Source organism: Anas acuta, chromosome 6 (assembly GCF_963932015.1).
Source record: "Anas acuta chromosome 6, bAnaAcu1.1, whole genome shotgun sequence".
NCBI classification, from domain to species: domain Eukaryota; kingdom Metazoa; phylum Chordata; class Aves; order Anseriformes; family Anatidae; genus Anas; species Anas acuta.
In genome coordinates, this window is record NC_088984.1 from 30,726,621 (window position 1) to 30,750,996 (window position 24,376).

A 24,376-nucleotide genomic window follows, 5' to 3' on the forward strand; every position below is an offset into this window, starting at 1 on the left:
GTTAAAGACCCCAATAATATAATCTACAGGAGGTACACCAGCTTTCTCTGCCCTTTTAGCTTCTCTCCACTCTTTACAAATCATGGGCTGGTACCGGGCCTTTTCCTAGAAAAAACAATTTTGAAGAAAGACAAGAAAATTTACACTCTTCTAACTCCTTCAGGGAAAGGAAACCAAAAACTACTTGATGTTATTTAGTTTCTCAACACTTAACTAGTAAGACAACAATTTGAACTGCATAACTATTAAGTGTTTTTCTACAAGGTTTATCCAAGTTTTGGGGGGTTTGTTAAAAAAACAGCAGAAGGTGTAATGGTAAGTGAATAGGAGTAGTAAGAAAAATGTGAAGAAGGGCAGTTATAGCCAAACTCAAGATATTAAGTTAAAAAGACTTATTTTCAGGCAAGACCACCGGATTTCTCAATTGCACAGTGAGTTTTGAAATAGAGATCCTTAAAACACAGCCTCGTTTCCTCTACTTTTGGAAGTAAACAAAGCACAGGTCATAAAAATGCCAGTAGCTAAGCAACAGCACACGATCCCATCCCTGTTCTCCAGATGAGGATGTGCAGCTTTCAATCAAGCAGATTAGTTTTTACAGCAGGCATACTGGACCATCAGCCCGGCCCAGTCCTTTCGTAGCTTCAATTAAAGGCGGTAGGATAAATGGGGAGCTATTTTCCTCTCCTGCCTCCCAAGACGCCCTCAGCCCAGAAGCGAAGCAGCTCTAAGAGCTGTGCCTTCATGGTGGTGTTTTGGCTCGCTGCTTTCTTCTCAGTTCCCCAAAATCTCTGTAAAATATTGAGATGCAACTTTTTAACCTTCAAAATCCCCAAATGTTCACCTTGGAAGCTTTCTAAGAGCCCAACCTTCCGGCAGCTACGCCCTCACACTGTTTTGAAAGATGTCTGGCTCTCAAAGAAGGGGAAAGCAGCAGTATTTATTCCGTGCTGGTAGCTCGAGATAAAAGAGCAAATTTCACCATACGTGCTTTCAAACAGAGAATGCAGTAATGAATAGAAAAAGTGAGTTCTACGCAAGCTAAATCTTTACAAAAAAATCCCTAAATCCTCACAGTTACTCAGAGCGAAGTAACTTGTCTCAATTTTGAGTAATGCGGTTACAAAAGAATTCATTTATCCTTTCACCAAAGCGCTTTTCATCTCTACAAATTAGCAAAACCCACTCCTGACAGTAAGACAAAGGTTTTCTTTTTCTCTCCCCTTCTCCTTCTGTTAGGAAGACAGGCAGGACACCTGCAGCACTGCCACAAAGCGTCCTTCAGACAGAACTTCTTTGAGCAATCGTTGAGTTTTCCTTAAATCAGGGAACCCACACAAGCTTTCCTTGCCATGATGTTTCCCTTGAGCACCTCAAACCATCTCCAGGTCATACACGGGACACTTTGCCCAGCAAAGCTTACAAAATCCACGTCCTTTGCTGTTTATAAGCTCACCTTTCCCCTCAGGTGCTGGAGGATGCATGCATAGATCCAAACTCAAACAAAAAATTGAGTGATTTCCTTCTCCATCCCTAAGCAGCCACTGATATTTTCTTATTTGCCAGAAGGACCAAGAAGAGCAGCTCTGCTGCTAAATCCCTGGCTTTTGGCCTCTGCCTAAGGCATCCCATGTCATAAAAACCTTGGAAAATTGTAAAGTCCCTAAGCCTCTCTACGCCAACAACATGACAGATGAAAACCACAGGAGCTGCAAACCAGGCCTGGCTTGTGGAGTCACCTTGGTTTTATGTCCTTGTCAAACTACATCTGTGCTATTTATCAGGTTTGGTTCCTTAAAACATCAGGTCCCCAGTCTTGCAGCACTCATTGCTTCATTAGCTGGCACCTCAAGGCAGAAAAAATTTGTTTGTTTTAAATCATACATCCCCTGGACAGTGGATTTTTTAAATTAAATTGAAATAAAAAACAATTGTTCCTATTTCTTAATGTCTCCTGTTTCTGGGTAGCTGGTCAATGAATAAAGCAGTGCGTGGGAAACAGATGCTGCAGAGCCAGGGGTCAGGCAGCAGCCCGTGGCACTGAAGGCATCTGCTGTGCACTCACCACTTGGCTTGCCAGTCCCCAGCTTCCTCTGATGTCTCTGATGTTGGTGACAGCAGCGTTCATTCCCCGAGCTCTGTGTAAGCACAAACCCTGGCAAGCCTCTCCTCGCTGTTCACAAACATGAAGGTTTGTGGACTAAGGGCAGCTTCCTGCGTGTTTTTGCAGGCAAGAAGCACACAGTTGCTTTTTTTCCCAAATATGTAGTGTTTAACAGCACAGTGGGTGCACCCACATTCCCTACCTGGGACAGCAGGGAGCCCTTGTATAGAAGCCAACACTGAAATTTCTTCCAGTACTTCAGCAATTACCTCTACACCACAACTGAGGAAAAAATTGGAGCTTTAAAAGCAATTCAGAAAAGGTAAAGTTAAGTGTTGACCTTCTAGAGACTTTTAATGCCACAAAAACAGCCTCGATAGCTAAACATCAATCCCCTTCCTTCTATCAGCACAGCATCTTATCAGAGTAGCTCTGACTTCAGGGGCGAAAAAGGCCTCCTGGGACATTTTTTTTTCTCTTTTTGTATTCAGACCATGGTCAGTGCTTACGGGAAAAGCTAACAGAGTCTGGAAAACATCAGAAGCTCAAGCCTACCAGTTTTCTGTGTCTTGCCCGTAAAACAGTGCTATAAAAACGAAGCAAGTCTTGGCTGTGAAGAGAAATCAAGGCGACCAGAAGACTTTGGGATGTGAGCAGAGGGCTCTGCAGACACCAGGGTTTCCTAAGGCAGGCAGCCTAAATCAGATGAGTACGGAAGGAACAGATCTGAGGTGCACAGATTCCTTTTGGAATATATTTTTGGGTCACAGATAGGGTGAGTTCCTCCCTTCAGGATGTTTTTTTACCCCACCTGTCCCTGGAAAGCAGGCCTACCCGTTCAGGACCACGTGAATACACTCGCATCCTTGTCACCAACTGTGCTTCCCTCCTTAGTGCTGCAGGAAGCATTCAGGTTAGTTAATTATGGATACAGCAGAAGAACCCTCACAATACTTTTATTTCCTTACAGCTGATCAGAGCAAACACCCCCAATACCACACAGAGCAGCTCAGCGATGCTGCAGTGCCTGATGAGCCAGCTGGGTGCTCTGCTCACAAAAAAAGAGGCAGCTCTTCACGATGGAGCTCGCTCCAGAGCATCCTTCCCACATTTTAGGCTCTTGAATCTTTGCCCAGAGGCAGTGTACGGCCGAGGTGCCAGGAGCTGGAGCACGCCTGACTCAGGAATACACAGAGCAGAGGATCAGCTACTTCCCTACACTCACTTTTTACCCAGAAATGAAGTCAGCCCCCAGCGCTTCGCTCCCTGGACAGAGCAGCACGCCCCAGCTGCAGATCACAACACAAAGCCTTCCACGTCTTCCCTCTTCCACCACCCTACACAGCTGCTTCTTTTTCCAAGGCGAAAGCTGAATGCTTGCTCATGAGGAACGAAGGGGGAAGACAATTCCCCAGGGGAGCAACGAACATAAGGGATGTGGGCAACAGCTGGCTACAGAAATGATAGGATGCTGTTACAGAAACTACACTACAAATTACGCAGTTGATAGCATTAAAACCAGATTTTTTTCTGATATACAAGCTCAAGAAATTAACTGGAAAATGATGGCTATAATGACTGCCTGGTGCTTATAGTCCTACGAACACAGCCACGCTCAGCATCACTGCAGGCAGCTTGATGCAGATGTGCAACATCCCAACCTCACCTGCAGGCTGGAAGAGCACTGGCCCCTCTAAAGAGAGGTTAAAAACATCACCACCACTGATCTCAGTTTCCTCCTGCCTGGCAGAAAAACAAACCATAGTATTTTCACAATATTTCTGAATATATACACGTTCATTAATAACCTGGCCAGCCCTTAACATCCAGCCACCTGCATTTTTCTTTTTTAAATAAATGGCACAAAGGCAAACTTCACCTTTGTGCTGAATGAGAGGCAGGTGCTCAGGATTCAGAAATCTCTTAGTAACATTTGCTGTAAATTTTCTGTCAGTGTCGAGCAGGGAGCCATAACAAATCAAAAGATTTTTTAATTATAGCAATTAAACAGATCTAAATTAACATTGTGTTCTGTTACCACGTAGCGAGTACTTTCCTGCAACAGCATTGTGCAGGTGAATACCTTAAACTCAGGAGTTCAAGAAATTAAACTGTGTATAGAGATTTTGTGTATTTCCCTTACGCCCAGCATTGCCACAGTGGTTAAACTCTTACTGAAGATGACTAAAAAAAAAAAAAAACAAATCAGGCAGGTGAGAACATCAGAGCGTTCCCCCTCCATGTTTTTCAGGTATGTGATGGCTCAGTTTATTCAAGTTTGCAGAAGGATGCAGACATTTAAGTGGCCACTTATATATCTATGTAGTGACCACCTATGTATCTATAGTAGGCACAAAACCACATGCAAGTGTGTAAAACTCACCAGGTGAAATTCTCTGGGGAGGTTATGGGGGGAGCTTCAAAGCAAGAAGAAACACAACTGGAAACACCAGATGTACTAATAGAAGCCTATCGACAGACACCCAGGATTCATTGTTTGGTTTTGACCAGTCCCAATAAAACACTGAACTGCAGGAGTTTCAAATCTCCAGAGAGCATTGCTTCTCTCTTCACCTGTTCCCAAAGCAAAGGGAAAAGGTCCTCCACAAGCAGGACCCTTTTAAAAGCTACAGTGCACGTCCCATGGATTTGTTGACTATAAAAAAAGGAACATTAGGAAACTTGTGAAGGCATCTTCTGGAATGCCAACCCAATTATTTTGTTATATATAAACAAACTAACAATGCTGTGACTGCAGCTACTACGTATATATGATGCTGAATTTAGGCCTGGTGCATCTGAACACAAGTCAAAAGGTCTTCTCGGACACATTTCTCCAGCATCCTCCCCTACACTTTTTCCAGCCTCTGCACTACTACCACCAGAGGCCAGAAAACGGAAAGAAGAGATGTTAAATAAAGTTACAAAACCAGGCAAAATCGTTTAGTTTGAACATTTTTAAAGAAAGGAAGGCTTCCTTCGTAATTCATGCCTCTAAATGCAATTATTGCAACTCAAACGCTCAAATGAATATAGTTTCCTCACATATCAAATTATCAGAACACAGAACAGCAAGAGTAATTCAGAACCAGACATATGCCCCAGCTGCTTTCCATTTTTGAGTCAATCTTTTCCTTTTGACAGCTAAACTCTGAAAACAACGTCTGAAGTTATTTTTATCATAATTGTACCTCCACCTCCCTTGCCAGGATCTGCAGCTTTAGCAGGGGATAATACTGAAATAACGCTTCTCATGCTTCAGAAGTTCTCCAGAGAACCATTTATCTATTTATCTATAATACATGGCAATCATTTGGAGGTCCTCTGGAAGGCTATTTGCTTAATAACCACTGAAATAGGTTTGTTTGGGTTTGGTGGGTTTTTGTTTGTTTTCTTTTGTGTGTGTTTTAAAGATAATTAATTAAACAGCCTGGGAGACGAGCAGCAGAACTGGTGGAGGGCGTAAAAGGAGGCCACTGTATCTGTGGGCAAACCAGAGCAAGCCCAGCACCTGCAAATGTTCCAGACATCCAAGATTCTTCTACATTTCTACAATATCTAGCAACAGGCAGAAGACCCTTTCTTGATCTCACTGCCAAATTCCCTCTCAAATCCTATTAGGTAGAAAGGAAATTAAAGACTACTGGACTGATGACAGACACTTACCACCATATTGTAGGCATCAGGAACTTCAATTTCAAATTGAAACTTTCCACCTTGGTAATAGCCCTCATCTAGGAAAAAAAAAAAAAAAAGATAAATATGATAAATATTAAAATGGTTACCTACGAAAATAAGGGATGCCATGTAATACATACACATCATGATTCAAAGATTCAAGATTCAAAAAACAACATTAGTTTATCACCAAAAATTAAAAAAAAATACCAAAATGCTAGCTGCCTGCTACTCCAAAGGGTATGAACATGGTATTTTTCACTCTCCCCAACACCTGTACAGCAGAAATTATCGAATCAGAAGAGCCCACAGCCCCAGACCTGTAGGATCACAGTACCAGGTGACACCAAGCTACACAAACCTTTGAACTTCTCGTGTTTATTTCCACAAAATTGTGCCACATGATGGCCACGGGGCTTGTGGTACTCCAAATGCAGCTCTCAGGAGGAGTTGGTTATGGATGGTGCTTGCCAACACATGCTAAATCCTGCTCAACCCCTTCATCCTCAGCCTTGAGCTGGCAATTACTTACCCTAATAGAAATAACGGTGTGCAAGAGCATGCTTCGCAGCGTGCTGTAATGAAAAGGCAAGTCAGGCCTTCCAGCTGACAATTATCCCCTGATGATGTATCAGTCAGGGAAATCTGCCTGCCTCTGCCAACCTCAGACTCGATGCTGAGTTATCAGAGCTGCTGGATTGTAAACTATAAATTCTGGAGATATCTAGCGAGGTGTAACTAGAGATAATACAGTAGGCATCAGTCAGCCTGCAGCTCCTGAGGTCCTGAGCTCCCCATCCACATCCACCTGCACGGAGCTGCAAGCCTTACCTGTTGCAGATCTCACTTTAATAGCCTGCCCAGAACACAGTTTTTTCAAATACATCCTCCGTTTCCACTCCAATTCAACTGTGAAGTGTTTGATTTATTGAGCAGACCTCTCCGGCACGCTGCTAACGCCTTACCAGCGAGTAACTGCACATGCACTGATTGTTATGGGAAAAAAAGGCAAGTCGAAGCATTTATCTTTTGTTTACAAGATGTACTAGAGATTAAAAAAATGAGTAAAGCAAGCCATTTCTAATGGATCACATCTATAAGTGGCGAGTTATACCAATATCCTTTCAATGAAAGTACTCCAAATTCACCAAACACTTGAGGCAAGATGCTGTTGCAAGCAAGAACGGTGGAATAACACTCTGCTTGGTGTTCAAAGAGCCCAGCCACCACCAAGCTACCCTGTAGGACGCAGCTGATGCTTTATTTTTACACATTATCCACCAGCTAGCACCGTGTACCAGCCTTTCAACCAGGATGCAGGAACCCACACAATGCCACTTCGTGTAAAACCCTAGTGGGAAAATCAGATGCAGGGCTCTTTCAGTGAGCCTAACAGCACAACCAACACCCGATGGGAATTTGGTGCTTGTTACAGCACAAAGCACGTCCCTCAAAGCCTCCCACCAGCCTCCTGTCTGCCCTTTGGCTCGCAGGCACTTCTCAGGCTATCACCTCCCAGCTGAAGCCATCGCACGCAACGCCCACGTGTGAATGCCCACGGAGAAGGCTGCTGCAAGGCTGGGGAGGCTGCTGGTGAAGCCTGGCAGTGGGAAGTTATTTCCCCTGGCTTCGTTTCAATAGTTCCAGGATTTTCTGGCCTGGGAGCGTAGCGCACAGCAGCCCTTCGTGCTCCACCCCTGCTAATGTGAAATAGATGCCTGCTGATGGATGGAGCTGCATGTGCCTTATGTCAGAGCAACCCGCAGATTTAATCAATCTTCGCTGTAATCCAATTGTCCAAAAGAAACGTTCAAAAACGGCTCCAGGGGAGGAGAGCTTGCCAGAAGGCTGTCAGATTGCTGCCAGCCCGACGGCAAGAGAAAAGCCATGCTCCACGTCCCCGCGCACCGAAAACACCAGCCCCACAGCCTCCCTGGGCAGCAGCATTAATTAACGTGCGTCCTCACCTACAGGCACAGGCAGCAAGATTGCTGTTGAGATTGCTCAGAAGATGCACAAGGAGAGGAAAAAAAAAAGCTGAAGGATGGCTCTTCGCTTTCTCTGCTGTATCCCACGATGCAGACACAGCACAGGGTAGCTTTTGTCTGGGGTCCCCAGCAGGAGGAGGATGGGATCTGTTAGAGCAGGTCCAGAGGAGGGCCAAGAAGATGATCAGAGGGCTGGAGCACCTCTCCTATTAGAAGGGTAAAACATTTCTTCCCTACCTTCTTTTATTGAAACAATTCTTCCTGTCTGTTTGTAGATGTTTTCACTAAAAACCCGAATCCCAAACTCCAACCCCCTTGATTTTTCAGCCATGTAACTGTGCTGCAAAAAAAATAAATGAAGTTCTGGCAAAGTTAACAGCGAGAAAAGCCCTGTAATGGTCAATTAAAATAGCTTTAGCTCATAACCTGCCCACTTATGAGAGACTTTTCCAAAAAGGGAACAAGTCTCAGCTCCTGATTTTCTCCTGCTGCTTAAATTTCTGTCTTCAAGCTGTATTAACATTCCTCCCACTTCAGTCTTGAGTTTCATTACTACCAGCCCGACTCCGATCGTAGTTTGTGTTTGCGAGGTGGTTTGATGGTTAAAAGTGCTGTGAAGATACGAAGTTATTCTGCTGCTTTAAAAGAAAATGCGTGATAATTAGGGCAGGCCACCAAGGATGTGCTTTTGACAGTAGCTCCTTGAATCAGCACTGCTGATTGCTCAACCATGCTCACTGACATTTGGCATTTCGTGGCATGCCAAACAGAAAACAGGCTCTGTAGGAATTCCCTGAAGAATGCGACTCAAATAAGCACGCCAACTCGAACCTCCCCAGCCGTCTGGGAGGTCCCATTAACTCTACACCTTCCTCTGGTTGTCTCCGTGTACGAGCTACCCAACTCACCCTCTCCTGCCAGGTCATTACCACGTCTCAGCTTCCAATTTTGGGCTCCAAGAGAAGAAGGAGCACCTGGGTTGTAGCAGCAGCCATCTCTTTATTTTGTCTGGCTTTGGATCCAATAAGGTGCTGGTGCAGAAATAAGAGCGGAGGCAAGCGGTGCCATAAGGGCATTTTTTCAACGGCAGAACAATTGCTTCGATGGCACAAGGGACAGAACAATTGCTTCAGACAGCAGCAAAAGCCAGCAGAACCTGCCTCAGGAACACAGTCTGCACACAATATGGCAATAAAATCTATTTTTTTTAGCCATTTTCTCTGCTATACCTCACCTCATCGTGCACTGCACAGAGCTGCACCTTAAAGGAAACAAAAATTCTCAAGCACAAGTTAAAGTAACACTTTTTACATGAAATTAACAGTCAAAGATTTTTGAAAATTCATTTCCATTTGAAACTCAGCCACCAGCATGATTTTGTGACATTAAATACTAAGAAAGGTTATGGTGGGACATGGAGAACAAAGGAGCTGGAAGTATTTCTGCTTTATGTTATTTTCTTATTCAAACCCAAAGAAGCTTCTTTTATTGTCCTTTCACAACCAGCCACATTCAAAATGAGTGCATAAAACAAAGCGCCCAGCAACACTGTCAGCAAAATAAGGCCAGACTGCAGAAGGCACTTCCAATGTCAAACATGTTCAGTTGGTATCTTCACGATAACTTTGGGAAGCTGTCTTGGGGTAGGGTTCCCTACAAAGTGCAGTTACAGAATTCAGGCTTTAATGTTGATCAGAAGAAGAAATGTAAGCGTAAAGTGTGAATTTAGAACAATCAGCACACCTTCACCAGATCTTTCATGGAAGGATGCAGCTTCTGACTGCAGGTCAGCAAACTCAGAACCCAAAGGTGTGAGCCAGCAAGCACCAGCTCACGATGCAGCCTACCAAACCCGGCTGCCACACGCTTCCTACGCAGCCCTGAGCCGTGAAAACTGCAAGAAGGCATCAGATACTCCCTAAGCACAGCTCTCATTCTGCAACTGGAGAGCCACAGAGGTATTTGCAAAGCTCTCCCTTCAGAACCACGTGTGTGAGCAGGATTCCTACAAGTAATTCGGCAGTGCAATGCCAGAGACACTTGCAGGAGAGAGGAGGAGAACTGGCTCTGCCTTCTAACTGTCAAGATTCATGCAGCACAGCTTAGACACTACAAAAATAATTGCCTCCAGACAAGGGTTTCATCCCTCTTGAGCCAGAAAAGTTCCAGGACAACCACTTAGCGGCCTCTCTGCTATCCCTGGGAAAACACAGTTAGCATTCTCTAAAGAAAAAACAAACAAAAAAAACACAAACTTCTCTATAATAAAGGTAATTAGAAAGCTACAAAAATTTTCTTGTACGTGTCGTGCTCTGCATTGACAGGGCTGTGCTGAGTTGCAGCCGATCACAAGATTCTGTACCTGAAAATAGATGTTTACTTCGCTCAGGCTGCAACTGCAGAGACTTCAGCTGTGCAGCTATATTTAGAGCAACAAAATGTTAATTAAGATCGTCTCATTCCTGGGATCATTTCAGCAATGAAGCCAGCACAGAACCCATGCACTGCACTCCAGGGCTGCCTCCCGACTGCAACATCTTGCTGCACAGCAGTTAGCAAACAAATCAAATGATTATGTATTTAGACACCTTAACAAAGAAGCCATCATATTCAAGACATCCCTGACTTGCGCTCTGATGAATTCATGAATTCAGCTCATTTCCAAAACATAACGAGGAAGCATTCCCAAACTGAAGGACAATTAATTGGTGCAAACAGACTAACACTCACCAAGTACGCGTGAATACACCTCCTACATACAGCGAGGGGTTAGAAGTTTGACAACAGCACCTGCATTTATTTTTCACTATACAGACTAGGGCAGCCTTACTCATTTTTCCATCCCCAAAAGGGGTTGCAATGAATTAATATGTTAAAAGATAACCCAGGATTCTTACTGCCAAGGAAGCGATCGTTGATTTGGGGTAATAAGAAGCAACAGTGACATCTAGTGTTTATTTGATACCAAGATGCTGATTAGCAAAGCTATTCCTATAACTCTATTAAATGTAAACCATTAATTGCGTAAAGTAGGACACCACAATGACCATCACAGTGCACACAAGTTCTGTAGTCAATAAACAGCTACAAAAATCTACCAGAGTTAGCTGGCAAGGAGGCACTGATCCCAGCACACCTCACTCACACGTGCCGTGTACAGCACATACCAGCACCCTCATTTGAATTGTTGTGGAGTCTCAAAGGGAACAGACAAAAAGTGTTCCTGAAGTTTAGAGAGATGCAAATCCCATACAAATTCACCCACAGAACACAAGCACAGCTTTCTACTCCCTAACAGCCATGAGCTAACTCCATAAATTCAGGTTACTATTAAGAAACTCACCTGAAGTGATGAATTCTGAAAAGGTGGTTCTGAGGCTTTGTTTTATTGAACAACCTGCCAGCAGAAGCTCTGCAGCATACTTAATCATATTAAAAGCTCTGATTTCTACATACTCGAACATTCAAACACAAAGAGACCCCTACTTGTTAAGCATCTTCAGACATGCATAGATTTGAAGTTTTCCAGCAGTTACACCCGTGATCTACCTTTTCAACAACAGAACCAAGTAATCACTAGAAAAGAATAAATCTGCAACGTAACAGGGCTGTAAAACATTCATTTCTCTAGAAATAGCCTAAGTTTTTTTTCTCAGCTAATAAAATGACTTGAAATTGGCTCCGAAAAAAAAAATGTTTTTGATCAAAATGAGAAAATAAGGCCTGAATACTTACTGAGCCTGCCTGATTTTAATGGCATTTTTATTACCAACTAGTACTCTAAATCCAGCCCAATTTTTCAATTGACCCTATAAAACAATCACTGTGTTACAGCCAGTCTTTCCTTGATTAGAAGGCTTATTGTATTTTTTAGCAGTCTTTGCATTATGGTCCCTAACCACCAACACACACAGAAACAAAACCAACTTTTTAAAAGAAAATTACCTGGGATTACAGTTAGCTGAAAGTAATGAAGCTTGTTTGGGTCAGGAAAATTCACTTTACATGTACCTGTGAAGCAAAAGAGCAATTTGCATCAGACAAGTGTATCTCCATTGGTGGGAAGACAAATATATCACCTTTCATATCCTCCAAATTCACACCCTGATTAATCCCCACGTTCCAGTCATCTGACTTCCTACACTTTCTTTTCAAGTGCCTCTTCTCCCTACAGCTGGAGCTCACCTGCAGTAATCGAACCTCACTTCTCTGAGCTGTGAGGAAGTTTATTTCCTTTCAGCAAACCACGTTGTCTCACGGACTTGCAAACACCAAGAGAATTACCTTCTGCACACATGCTACATGTCAGCATCCAGAAGCAGCATTTCTTCCTTACAAATTCTTTAGCAGTAACCTGTGCATCTTAACATTTGATAGATAATACACTGAAGTTCCCAAGAGGTCTTGCAACCACAGCCCTATGCTAACAAAGTATTTATATTTATTTTTATTTATACTACGAGGTGTGCTGAGATGACAGCACCATCCCAAATCAGATGTCCTGTAGAACAAAGTTGTTTCTCACCCCAGCTGGGTGCCACGATCAGCCTGCTTTACTACACCCAAGGCAAGGTTCAAACTCCTGACAGGCAGTCAGATCCCTGCCCTATCCCTTCAAAAATTAGCTCTTAGAAAGAAAATTAGTTTTTTTTCAGGCTTTTGCACCAAAATAAAAAGAGCAAGGGGAAAGAGTCTACATTTCATTAGGGCTTTTTATAATGAATTTCAGTACTGAAATGTTCTGTTAAAAAGGCTTAATTAGAAAACTAACACTGCATCAGCAACGTGCACGTTTTAATTCATGAAGCAACATTTCCTTCTACCCAGGCTTCACAATCAGCCAGGAACTGCTTGGATTTGATGACCTGACTGCTCCAGACAGCGTGATTGCAGAGTGACTGCAGCTACTGCACTGTTCAGAAGTTAGCAGGTGAGTGGAAATTAAATAGATACTGCAGGTGTATGCAGCATCCAAGACTGCCTCAAGATGTGCATGTACAACTACTGCATATTTGTGTTTTTTTATGTTATTAGCAAGTACATGCATTCGGAGCAAAGGCTCTGAAGGTTCAACACAAACACTGTTTTTATTTGCAGACTAGAGGAATTTAGGGACAATAATGAGAATGAAGGACGAGTGAAAAAAAGAAGTGAAAACATCCATCTGCGAGGTTTTGTGGGGGCTGTTAGGAAACTAGTCAGTAGTTTCAGTTCAACAGATGCAATTGGGAGCAGAACAGCCCTTTGTTTGCTTTTGATGGCACAAAGTAGTTGCCTCTCATGCACAGAGCTGGCCTTTCTGGGTTATGGCACAGACAAGATGTCAAGCTGGCAGCAGACACGTATATCCATGGATACATTATTATCCATATTATGCAGCCTTTAGCTTCTGAATCCATCAAGCTGGCTGTGTTATTTTCCTTAGTCAGGAAGATAAATAGCAAAGCTACAGATCCTATTTGCCCGCAGGAATAAGTAGAAGCTTACACAAACCCTAGTAATGCATTCAGCATAATAGCTACAAACCCCAAAATACATTTTTCAACAGCTTATTATCACATAGAGGAGTCTAAGCAAAAAAGTTTAAAGCTAAAACTACTGTGTAAGAGGTCTGTAATTGCCTCGAAGACAGAAGCGCGGACAGAAAGGAAGAGATAAATAATGCTCCTTCATGCCATCCCTTTTTGCTGCTTCTCGTCTGTATTTTTTGCCCCTCAATTCCTCCCATCAGGCAGCCTGCACACTGAGAAGGCTGATTTTTGAGACCTGACAGCTGATTTAGAGGCATGCAAATAGAAGAGGCTCAGCAGAAGCACTCAGAGGTCTAACCTGGAGGGGGGAAAAAATAAACAGCCAAAGCTCTTCTCAGATGGAGAAGACTGGAAACATCACGGGTTACCTGCCAGCGTAATCAGAGGGCACATTCACTGCTTTTTTGGGGGAGATAAGCACATGGGCAGGGCAGTGTGACTGCACGGCATGGCAGCACCCTGCACATGAGCTCCCAGGCTGCAGCGAGCAGCTCACACCTCACTCTCTGCAGGGGAAGCATCCTGGGCTCTGAAATAAGAGCACGCACCAGGGGAAGTTATGTAGAGCCAGTGATGGGATCTCAAAGTGCCTCCAAGCCTGCTACGTAGTAGCTCCCAAGCTCCTTTTCCAGGAATCTTGTTCCTTTTGTCATTAGTTTTCATGATTATGTCCACTTAAATAGCACACCAGGTTAGAGCATGCATAATAAGTAATGTAAGAAACAAAAAAGCAGCAGGCTGACAGCGCGTTTCCTGAGAACTCAGCTATTTGCCCTGCCTCTAAATCAGCATTTCAAGTTTTTTAAATAAAGAACAGAGGAGAAACAGCAGCGAGGCAGTGAGCATACTCTTCAGCTCCAGGTAACTTTGGGGTTTTGTGACAAGGAAGCTCGCACTCCACCAGCAGTCAGGTTCTGTAGGGTAACCAGATGAGCAATAGGATCAATGGGATCCCCTTCCAAAGGGCACCAGCAAGGCCCCACAACTCCAACAAAGAACCTGGGGCTGGCAGAGTTTTGCACAGCTTGCCCTCCAGTTAACCAATCCATCATTAGCATTCATATGTCAGTCAAAACAGTCAGATGAACGGTCCTTTCCCCCTGAAAACACGTGCCATTAAATGCTATACTTACAAGGTAAATTAGCTTCAAGTTCTGCAACCTCTGTTGAAAGAAAAAAAAAACACACATTGTTATTTACGCAAGCATAACACCACACTTGAAGCCCAAATTGGCAGATGTAATTTAAACCACGCCGTAAATCAATTTTCACTTAGAATATAATTAAGCCCTGCTGAAGATTTACCTTGAAATTTCTCTTTCAGCCACACAATTCATTAGTGAAGCTGCTCCTCTGCCCCATGGAGGAAGGGAAGCGCACCCTGGTGCGATGAGGGTCCAGCTCTGCCAAGAGCCGAGCGCCAGGCTTCTGCTGCACACAGCACTGGCATTTCAAAAGCTGGCACCGTCCAAACCTCCCAGCTTGCCTACGTAAGGCACCGAAATACCAAAAGCCCAAGCCCTGCAGGCTGCAAGCCATGGGGCAGACACACCTCGAGGAGCAGGGGGCCAGCCCGAGGGTGGAAACAAGCACAGGAGGGGCACAGCCTGCTGCAGCAGCAGCTCCCTGGAAAAAACCTGCTCACGTCCTGCACCACCGGCAGCTACAGACTGCCTCGGGTCACACATCACCTTCTGGGGGATGCCTCCAAGCACGGTGCCACAGCCTTTGTCCCTAAACCCCTCTCTCTCCCCACGCTGCCCTCTTTGGGAGACCTGCTGCTTCCTCCCTCATCTTTACACCAAAGCCTTACTGACAGCTGCTTGTACCTTTTACAGGAACGTGATTAAGATGCAGGAAGCTACCTCACCCTTTTACTTTTCAAGTTCTAGGAAACCTAATCAAGTGTGTATCTGCATTTCCTGTAGGTTTTCCTTTCCCCTGCTTGATTTCTCACTTCACTTTCTAGCCTGCACAGCCACCAACTATTAATGTGGGCCAACAACGTGTATGAGATCTGAACACCAGCTCTGAAAAATATACATCTAAAGAAAATTATGATTAAGCTTCAGATATGGGGAGGTTTTTTGGCACAGAATCCAAACTGATCTCAACACAATTAACAGCTCACTAATTCCCCAGCACTTTTCTTGTATCTGTGCTTCCCAAACCTGCCTGGACGCTGCAGCAAGCATGATGCTTATTTGACTTATGTGAGTGTTTCAGATAAAAAAAATCACCATTGCATTCTTTAAAATCCCAGTCTCCACTGAAAAAAAAAGGTTTCCTGTGTGCACCCCTCAAACGCCAGTGTGGAATGGTTTAACAGCTCCAGAGGCTACACCAAAAGGCTAAAAAGGCAGGGGCTGAACTCCAGCCCACCACAGGCTTAACAGAGCTGACTGCACACCGCTGACGTCCCCAAAACAGCTCGAGGAACTCTGCAGAACGGGAGAAAGCTCAGCACAAGCAGCCAGAGCTATTTATAACCGATTTCACAAACAATAATTCTCCCTAGCCATGGCAATTCTCGGGCCAGAAATAGGAACACACACACTGGCATGTGTGCAGGCATATGCTTTACGACAGACCCGCGTGCAGGTTATATCCAGTCAGGCACAAACCGTCGTCGAGTTGCTCTGCTCCCCGTCCCCAGCTCAGCACAACACACGGTGCTTTATCTACTCGCCCCACCACGACTCAAACATCTGCTTCCCGCTGCACTTTAAATGCACAGAACAAAAGTGTTGCTTCCTCGACTGAAATTAGCCTTCATCCACTGCAGCACTTATTTCTCCTGGTTTTGTCCCAAACTCCCCTCTCCTGTGTAGTGTGCATCTTTAAGGCTGCGAGAGATGAAGATCAACACCTTGGAGCTCTAACAAAATCTCAATTCTCTAAGCATTGCTCCTAGCAGTAAAATGCTGTTTGCCCCCTAATCCTCACCTGTCTCACAGCTTTCCACACCTAGCTCCTCTGACCTGTGCAGCTGTACGGATCAGGGTGAGAAGGCAAACAACCTGCCTGAAACCAACAGGTTCTCGATTAAGATTTCTTCTTACTCTTTCTTCTCCATGTCATTCCAGATGTTGGTTCTTGAACAAAACACTACCAAACCCCACGCTTAGCTTCTACATGTTCTGTTATTGAACTCACCAACCTGACACCTGTAACTACAATGAGGCACTGGGGTTAGAAAGCTCTCATTCTGTAAGGCTTCAGGTGCCCTGTTGGTTCTACACTATCACAGGTACCCTGCAAGCATTTTATGGTGAACTGGTTTCCCCTTCAATAAATACGTCGCTCATTTACCAAGGAGCTGTCCACTGTTTTCTCCCAAAATAAGGGATGACTCTTTGGGGGGCATAAAAGCATCACTGATAAAGAAAAACTTGCGTGACTGAGGTCACACAACGTGCAGAAGTTAATGCCAAATTTTCAAAACAACACCTGAGATTATCTCAGGAGTGCTAACGAAGAAAGGTCTTTTTATTCTCATCTCTCTATTTTCCTTGCCTACTACTGTGCCAAGGGATAGTACTGTACCTGAAGGCTTGAAAAAAGCCAATCTTGGGATTCTCCTAATTTTCATTTACAGTGCACATCTACCTCATTTTTGAGGCCAGTTTCCCACTTGGTTTCTTTCAGGCTCGTACACACCTGACACTTCCAGGCTGCCTAAATCTGGCTGCAAACCCAGCCGTGCTGAAGACGGAGGAATAAAGCACGCTAACTTGCTTTCTTAGAAATTAAGTTAGCTCAAGCTGTCACTTGCAATCAAGCTAAGCAGCGGTGGTGAGATAAAACCAGATGCTGTTTAGATGCAGAGCAACAAAAAACAAAAGCAGTTTGAGTGACAGCCTTTGTGATGAAGAAGCAGACACGGGGCTGCTGCTGACATGCCCTTTGTTTTTGATCCAATTTAGTAGCCGTGTTGATTAGATAATATTAACGTCACAGAACCTAAACGTGCTCTGGTATTTTGCAGGGATGATCACCAGGGGACAGCCTGCTTCCAAACCACGACTTCATCACCCCAGGGAAAAAGCAGCTGTGGAGGAAGACCCAGCTGTCTCTGAACGACTTCCCTTCACAAAACTTTAGGGACAGAGATTCTTCCTCCAGAACGTGCCCTGGCATAACCCAACAGCACAGCAGCCTGAGCCACGGCTGATCACAGTTTGCAGGCAGGTGCAGCTGGCCACACTCGGTTTTTCAGTGTGAAAGCACCGCCTGCATTTATCAGCAGCGGAGGTCAAGGCCATCTAACCCCGGCTCCAAATGCCACTGCTGTGTTTACCAGCCCATGTACCCGACACAGCGAGCACCGCAGGGTTATCGGCGTGACAAATGAATCCTTCAAGGGGATCCTGCAACACTTCCCCAGACCGTGTTCCCTGTCAGCACCAACACGGCTGTCCTTACCCCCAGATAAAAGGTCCCGTGTGTGGGTGACACCCCCAGACACCTGCCTGCAGGGCTGAGACACTCGCCAGCTTTGCACGGACTGGGAAGAGGAAAACATCTCTCCACAGGGCAGTGTCACCAAGCGGGCAGCTATCAGACCTCAGCCCATACTGTCAGCTCCCGGAATGAGGTGGGATTTAGGGTGCTGCTCCAAAATCACCCTCAGCTACGCTTCCAAGGCAGCCCACCACGTGTCAGCTGCTGGGTGAGTGCTGCGTGGACCCAGTACCTGCTGCTCTCCTGTTGGCTCAGAAGCTCTGGCCCAACGTGAGGCCAGAAAGGAACCAGGAATGCTATTTAATTCACAGCTTTTAATTCCCAGCTGCCAGGAGACAGAGCTTGGCCTTTCACCCTTTCTGGAGCTGACATCTGATATCTGCAGCCCATCCAAACATCACCAACAGCCTCTCCTTACCACTACTCTGCCAGGCTCCCAGTAACTTCCTTGCAAATCTATCACAGCCGCCCGAAGTTGCGCTTACAACTGGCTACTTCAGTTCCATACCACACCGTGGTGCAAGGAACCATGCTGGTCCAGATACAACAGTGAACTGGAAGTCTAAAGCAAGCTCTTCACAAGAGTTAATCAGAATTTAAAGTGAATTGAAACTCCTTGTCCTCGGAGCAATGCAGAGAGAGAAAATTGGAGCTACCTACAGGGGTTACCTGGTTCTAAAAAAAAAGTATCTTTTTTTTCCCCCTCCATTCTCTACTTCTTACCCAACTTCCAGACTCCACGCCTAAGAAAAATCTTTCTGTGTAGGCCTTTGTTTTTTTTAACACTTTTTAAAGTTTATTGACTCTTATCTTACACCATTAATGACTAGCAGAACACTGGTGCTAGTTTTAGGATTTACTTTCCTCTCACAGGCAGTTGTTATGGTTTTTGCTCAAAAAATACCTTCCTGTCAAGTCAAATCTGATACACTTCTCCTATACATCTAGCAACACTTCTGGGCCAACATTTTATCATAATAACTTGACACTGTACAGTTCCCATTGATGGATTGATTTTAAAACAGGGTAAGGAGGAAGCTTTTTAGGCTGTGCATTACCCAAAGAAAATCACTGTCCTGCAGGCAGGGCACCGTTGGAGGTTTGATGTATGCACATATATACCCCGCACCCAAAATCACGAAGCAAGTCACAAACAGCTTTAAGAATACTTCTGGAAATCATTTTACCCCAGATTTACTGTTGGAGACCTGTAAGCTGTAAACCCACAACATTTCAGTGTAAGCTCCTTTCACCTTTAACCAGCAGTTTGTCTCGAACAGACACCCTCCGAGTCGAGTCAGAAGCTGGACTGGACGTACGGGGTCCTCTGACACCATCATCCCGCTTCAGCTTGCTTGCCAGCGTTAGCATTACTGCTGCCTTCAGTCTAGAACAGAAATCAAAACAAAGCTGATTACCAAAACTCAAAGAACTAAGGGAAATAATACAAAAATAGGCTACAGCCAGCCACATTCTGCAACTACGATGATGTTCTCAGCACTCAAAGACCGAGATGCACGCAGTTAGCGGCTGCTGTTAGAGCCGTGGATGGAGCAGGGTGTTTGAAGAATGCGGGTTTGTTTCAGAGATGAATGCTGAGGGAGTTGCAGCGTGTGAGGCCAAGAGGAAGTTCAGTTTTCCCGGAGAAAGGTCAGGCTTTCATCATTGTTTACAATCTCGTTTCACTGCTCCATCTCCACAGCGCACCCCGGCTTCACATCAGCCCTTCAAAAAAGAGTTGTGGAGAGAATCCAAAACATTACAGAGAGAATCCCCCTGCTGGGACCATCCTCGCCCATGTCCCTCGTGACAACACTTTTTGGCTGGCCAAAGAGCAGAGGGAAGGGAGGGGAGGGGTTCCTGGAACTGCTCCGTGGCGCTGGGAAGCAAGCGTTGAGTCAGCGAGCAGGACACAAGGAAGGGAAGGGGTCTGCACTGCAAGGAGCACGATTTTCTTTGCAATGCACAGCAGCAACACCCAGCACTCCTCACAGGGCAGAGGAAATTACGTACAGAGATTTGGTGGCTGAAATGGAGAGAGAGATGCGGTACATCAGTTATCAGAAGGTAACTGTGATGATAAATAGCTTGCAACCAAAGGTGGGCACAAAGCCCAAGTCAAAAGGAAATGTTCCACCTGCTGTGCCTTGGGACTCCCTGCCCCTGCTGGAAGGCAATTTGTTCTCCTTAACAGCATGGTCAAAGCCAAAATAATGCTAACAAGACCAATACCCTTCAGGCCCTACCACCATGAAATTGGGGGAATGTTTATTCTTTAGTCATACAAGTTAATTGAGCAAAATAAAGGCAAAAAAAAAAAAAAAAAAAAACAACTTGTAAAATATCAGCAGCCTTTTCACAAAGTATTTGGAACAGAAGAGCAGCCAGGTATGGCATAGCAGGCACCAGGACACGAAGAGGATGCTCACGTAACACCAGCTTTCATGATATGGAACAGAATCAGCCAAAACATGACACAGGCAAGGGAAGGAAACCACTGAGAAGAAGATGAGCAAAATGAAAAGCGCCAAGGCTCAATGCGAGGTGTTTCTGGGTGCTTCTTCCACTCGTGTAAGCCAGCCCTGAAGTTTATCAGCTGGGCTGCGACAGCGGTTGTTTCCCTTGCTTATCTGCTTCTGTCCCGGAGAAAACAGGTAGCAGGAAAAACCCTCCCTGGCCTGCCAGCCCTGTCACTGCTCCTCCAGGCCCTTGGGGAAGCTGGGGGGGCGGTTAAAGCAAAGACCAAACGGCCCCCACTGCTGAAAGGACGGGGGGGCAGGGCAGAAGAGAAGCGACAGCTGGGCGTGGGGAAGGTGGCGATGAACCAGAGGGAGATAATTAACAGGGGTTGGGAGGAAAACGCGTCCTGAAGCAGCGCGCAGCTGGGCGGCAGCTGGGGGGGCACGGCGAGGTGCAGTGGGGTACAGTGAGGTGTAATAAGACATAATAAGGTGTAATAAAGCACAATAAGGTACAATAAGGTGTAATAAGGCACGATAAGGTACAATATATAATTTTTGTGCACAGGAAGGCCAGGCACACGCGGCGGGCTCAAGGCAGAGGTTAAGCACAGCCCAAACCCGAGCCCCACGCGGTGTTTTGGGGCAGTTTCCCCCCCCGCTGCCTCACGGAAAGGCGCAGAGGGCGCCCGCGGAACCCGGGGGTTAAAGGGAGGGGGGGGGCAGCGCAAGGCCCGGCCCCGAGGCCTGGAGGGCCGCGGCCGCCCGGGGCCAGCCCGCAGCCGGCTGCCGAGGCCGGGTCCGGCCCGGGGGCGGCCGGCACCTACCTGAGCGCCGCGTCAGGGCCCGGCTGCGGGGCCAAGGCCAGCCCCGGGGCCGGCCCGGGGCAGGGGCTGCGGCGGCGGCTCCTCCTCCTGCCGCACCGCCCGCCCGCCGCGCCGGAACTGGGCGGGGCCCCGCGCTGCCACCGCCCCCCCTTCGCCCCGCAGCCCCGCCCGCCGCTCAGATCTCGCGAGACGTCGTGTGGTGGCACACGAGAGGCGGGAACGCCCGGCCCTGGCCGCCGCCATTTTGTGGGGGTGGGAGGGGGCCGGGGTGTTGGTTTAATTGTGTCATAAAGTCACGGAATTGGTAATGTTGGAAGAAATCTCCCAGATCAGCTGGTCTAACCGTCCCCTATCACCACCATCGCCCACCAAACCGTGTCCCCAAGCACCACATCCAGCCTCTCAAACACCCCCAGGGATGGCAACGCCACCACCTCCCTGGGCAGCCCGCCCCAGCGCCTGACATTTCTCTTTCTGACAGAAATATCTCCTCATTCCCAGCCCAAACCTCTGTTTCTGTGTGAAAGTGACTATTTAGTGTCCTAAGTCTGGGCTAATTTCACCACTGCGATCTTTAGAAACCTGCACAATCATCCCAGATCAGGCTGTGACCCATAAAACTTAACTACACGCATAACACTGAATTATTCTTCCATCCCGTAGCATGCAATGAATAGGGGAACAGAAATGAAGCAACTAGAGAAGCCTCTGGGTTAAAAGGTTTGATAAAGCAAAGCCAGAGACCAGACACAAGGAAGGATTGGCAGGCCGCTATTAAAATACTTATTTCTTCCTAAACATCACAGGAATAATACTGCTTCTCCTTTACTGAAGAAAAACAAAACAAACAAACAAGAAAATAATTTAGCTCAGTCAAATCTAGTTAATCCAGTGGAGAGCCACAACTCAGAAACCTTATAGTGTCTTAACCCTATCACAAGATTATTGTAAAAGATTGATAAAAAAAATTATTTGTTTTTAGACAGAAAAAATCTGCAGATGAAAAATGAAGAAAGTGCTTCGAAAAAACTGCCCGCTGCTCTGTCTTCAGCAGGGTAGAAAGCAAGAGGGAATAAAATCCCACCAAAACATGTATATATGTTGACAGTGGTTAGAGACCATTAAGATAGCAGCCCCTTTCCTATCCATCTCCATAACTGTTCCACACGTATCACCTGGGATGTTTAAAAACTGCCAACTTTAAGGGGAAAATAATCTAAAAAGATATCTAGAAAGCTACACCTCAGTTTGTTTTTCTGATTGCAGGTGAATCCAAGCACAAACAGACCCAAAATGAGCTCGTGGCATAGCGGCAGAGATGCAGGAGGCTGCCTGGTCTGCCTCCTCCCTGGCGGTGCCTGGCAGTGGGTGCCTAGAAATGCCTCTGCGTAATTCTGCTTCCAAACTTCCAATGCAGTCAGGAAATGAGAAGATGGCTTGAGGATAGTTGCACCTTCAGCATCAGTAAGCTAAAGCCATTTCATGCTCTGAAGCAGACTCAGTCCTACACAGCAGATCCTGTCATAACGTTTGCTGGCACAAACAGAGGCGGCAAAGTCAACCTCAGCACTGCCATTTCCTGGCTTTTAAATGTTTGCCTCGTAATGGCAACATCCTGAAAAAGACAAGTCTGAAGGCTCAAGATACTGATGTATATCATCTACTTTTTTGCTGGTTTGATTCTCTTGTGGGAAGCACTGCCCACTACCAAAGCTCAAAGTTCAGCGAGCAGGCCAGAGTCACAAGTGTTATTATTTATAAGCCTTAAGATGCCTCATCCAAACTAAACAGCCAAACTCAGCTGCTGTGTAAGGGCCAATCCAAAATGTGCTTCCTTCAGGAAAGCCAATAAACTTCCTTTCTATTTTATCTTCAGGTACCAACAGCTGTCCTCCCTCTTTCCACAGTACGGCAGTTCAGTTAATATCTGGTGGCTGTGACCTGTGCTGGCATTAATAAAATACTTTTATGAGCCAATTCATGAAGGTGCTGTCAACAAACTGCTGCCTCCTCTAAAGACTAATTAAAGGCGAGCCAATATTGTCTGGCACAGGCTGTAATGGTGACAGGTCTCCTTGCACCCTCCACCAATTCCTCTGAGTAGCGATGAGCAGAACTCAGCATCCGATGTTCGGTGACCTTCTGGAACCACTTAACAGTTCCAATTCACTGCAGCGTGAAGAAAAATCTTTGAAAATCAGATTAATCTGAAGCCATGGCCTGGTTACTCATTTTCTTCAGACAGTGCAGGCTGCAAGGCAGCAGTGCTGTTTGCTGGAAGCAAGAGTCTCCTGTTCTTACTGTGGTCCTGTACAAAAGGTAGTCTGCTAAAAATGAAATTAATGTCATATTAACAAAATAGGCATCACAAGGGATACGTGGCACATGCTCACACTTCCTAAAGGCATATTTTCTAAACTCATATTTGTTCCTTCTTTTGCTTTGTGTTTTACAGTTTACTGTTTTTTTTTCCTCATTCTCTCACCTCCTTTTATCACCGAGACTCAAAATTGTAGTGAAAGGTGCTCCTGAAGCTAATCCCTCAGTCACCCAAGAGCGAGGAAGCCAGGATCTTGGGAAATACTTTCTGCAACAAGTAGAGGACCTTGATTTTCAAAGGCTGATTCATTCAAACTGCTCCAGTGAAAACTTTCCCAGTGGGTTCCACCTTGCAGGTTTGTGCAATCAAAACTAGGTATTTTCAGAGCTGCTGAAGAGGTGAAGAGTCTTAAATTGTTCAGCACCTCAGGAAATAATTGCAGTTTATTAAGCAGTTTCATGATGTAAGATCTATATTTATATCTCTGCATCACTTATTATCTGGTGACTAGTTGAAAATAACGGTAAGAAAACATTCACGTTTCATTTCCCCATTGCTGTTTCTTTAACCTGGAAAATATTCCGTGTTCCACACAGCAAAATTCTGAGCAGTTCCAGACATCACCTGGTATGTCACACAAAACCAAGACTCTGCCTGTACTGGATTTCAGATAATGAGCCGACTGTTTCTCATTGCCCAGCAGCCACTGTTCTTGAAGCTAGAGAGATGAAACAAACGTCTTGCATTTAAACTATCCCTCTATGTAAGAATATTTACGGTTTCTTTTGTCCTTTTTGGTCTTTTTTTTTTTTTTTTTTTAAAGCTTTTATTTAACCTGTACTTCTCTCTGCTGGATGAAGCAGAGAAGTCTGTGTTTTGTTAGAGGTATCAGTTCCTGCCTTGATGGGCAATTGTGATCCTCGTGGCTTTCCTAAGCACAGCTTTTCTGTGCTCTTCCTTTATAAACTCCAGCTCTCTATCCAAACACACTCCAGCTACCGAAAG

General features: G+C 45.4%; 1 protein-coding gene across 3 annotated transcripts in view; it reads right to left on the reverse strand.

Annotated features, from left to right (window-relative positions):
• Nucleotides 1–21,209, reverse strand: part of UBE2F (ubiquitin conjugating enzyme E2 F (putative)) — a 60,319-nt gene extending 39,110 nt beyond the window's left edge. For 2 of the 3 annotated variants that reach the window (XM_068686328.1, XM_068686330.1), the window contains exons 1-4: nt 19,019–19,152; nt 14,435–14,464; nt 11,716–11,781; nt 5,771–5,838 (exon numbers count right to left, since the gene is read on the reverse strand). In XM_068686328.1, the coding sequence (XP_068542429.1) occupies nt 5,771–5,838; nt 11,716–11,781; nt 14,435–14,464; nt 19,019–19,136 (282 nt within the window). In that variant the 5' untranslated portion in view covers nt 19,137–19,152. Of the gene's footprint in view, nt 1–5,770; nt 5,839–11,715; nt 11,782–14,434; nt 14,465–19,018; nt 19,153–21,051 lie in introns of those variants that run through there. The other variant, XM_068686329.1, reaches the window with a different exon arrangement.
• Nucleotides 21,210–24,376: the final 3,167 nt, after the last annotated feature.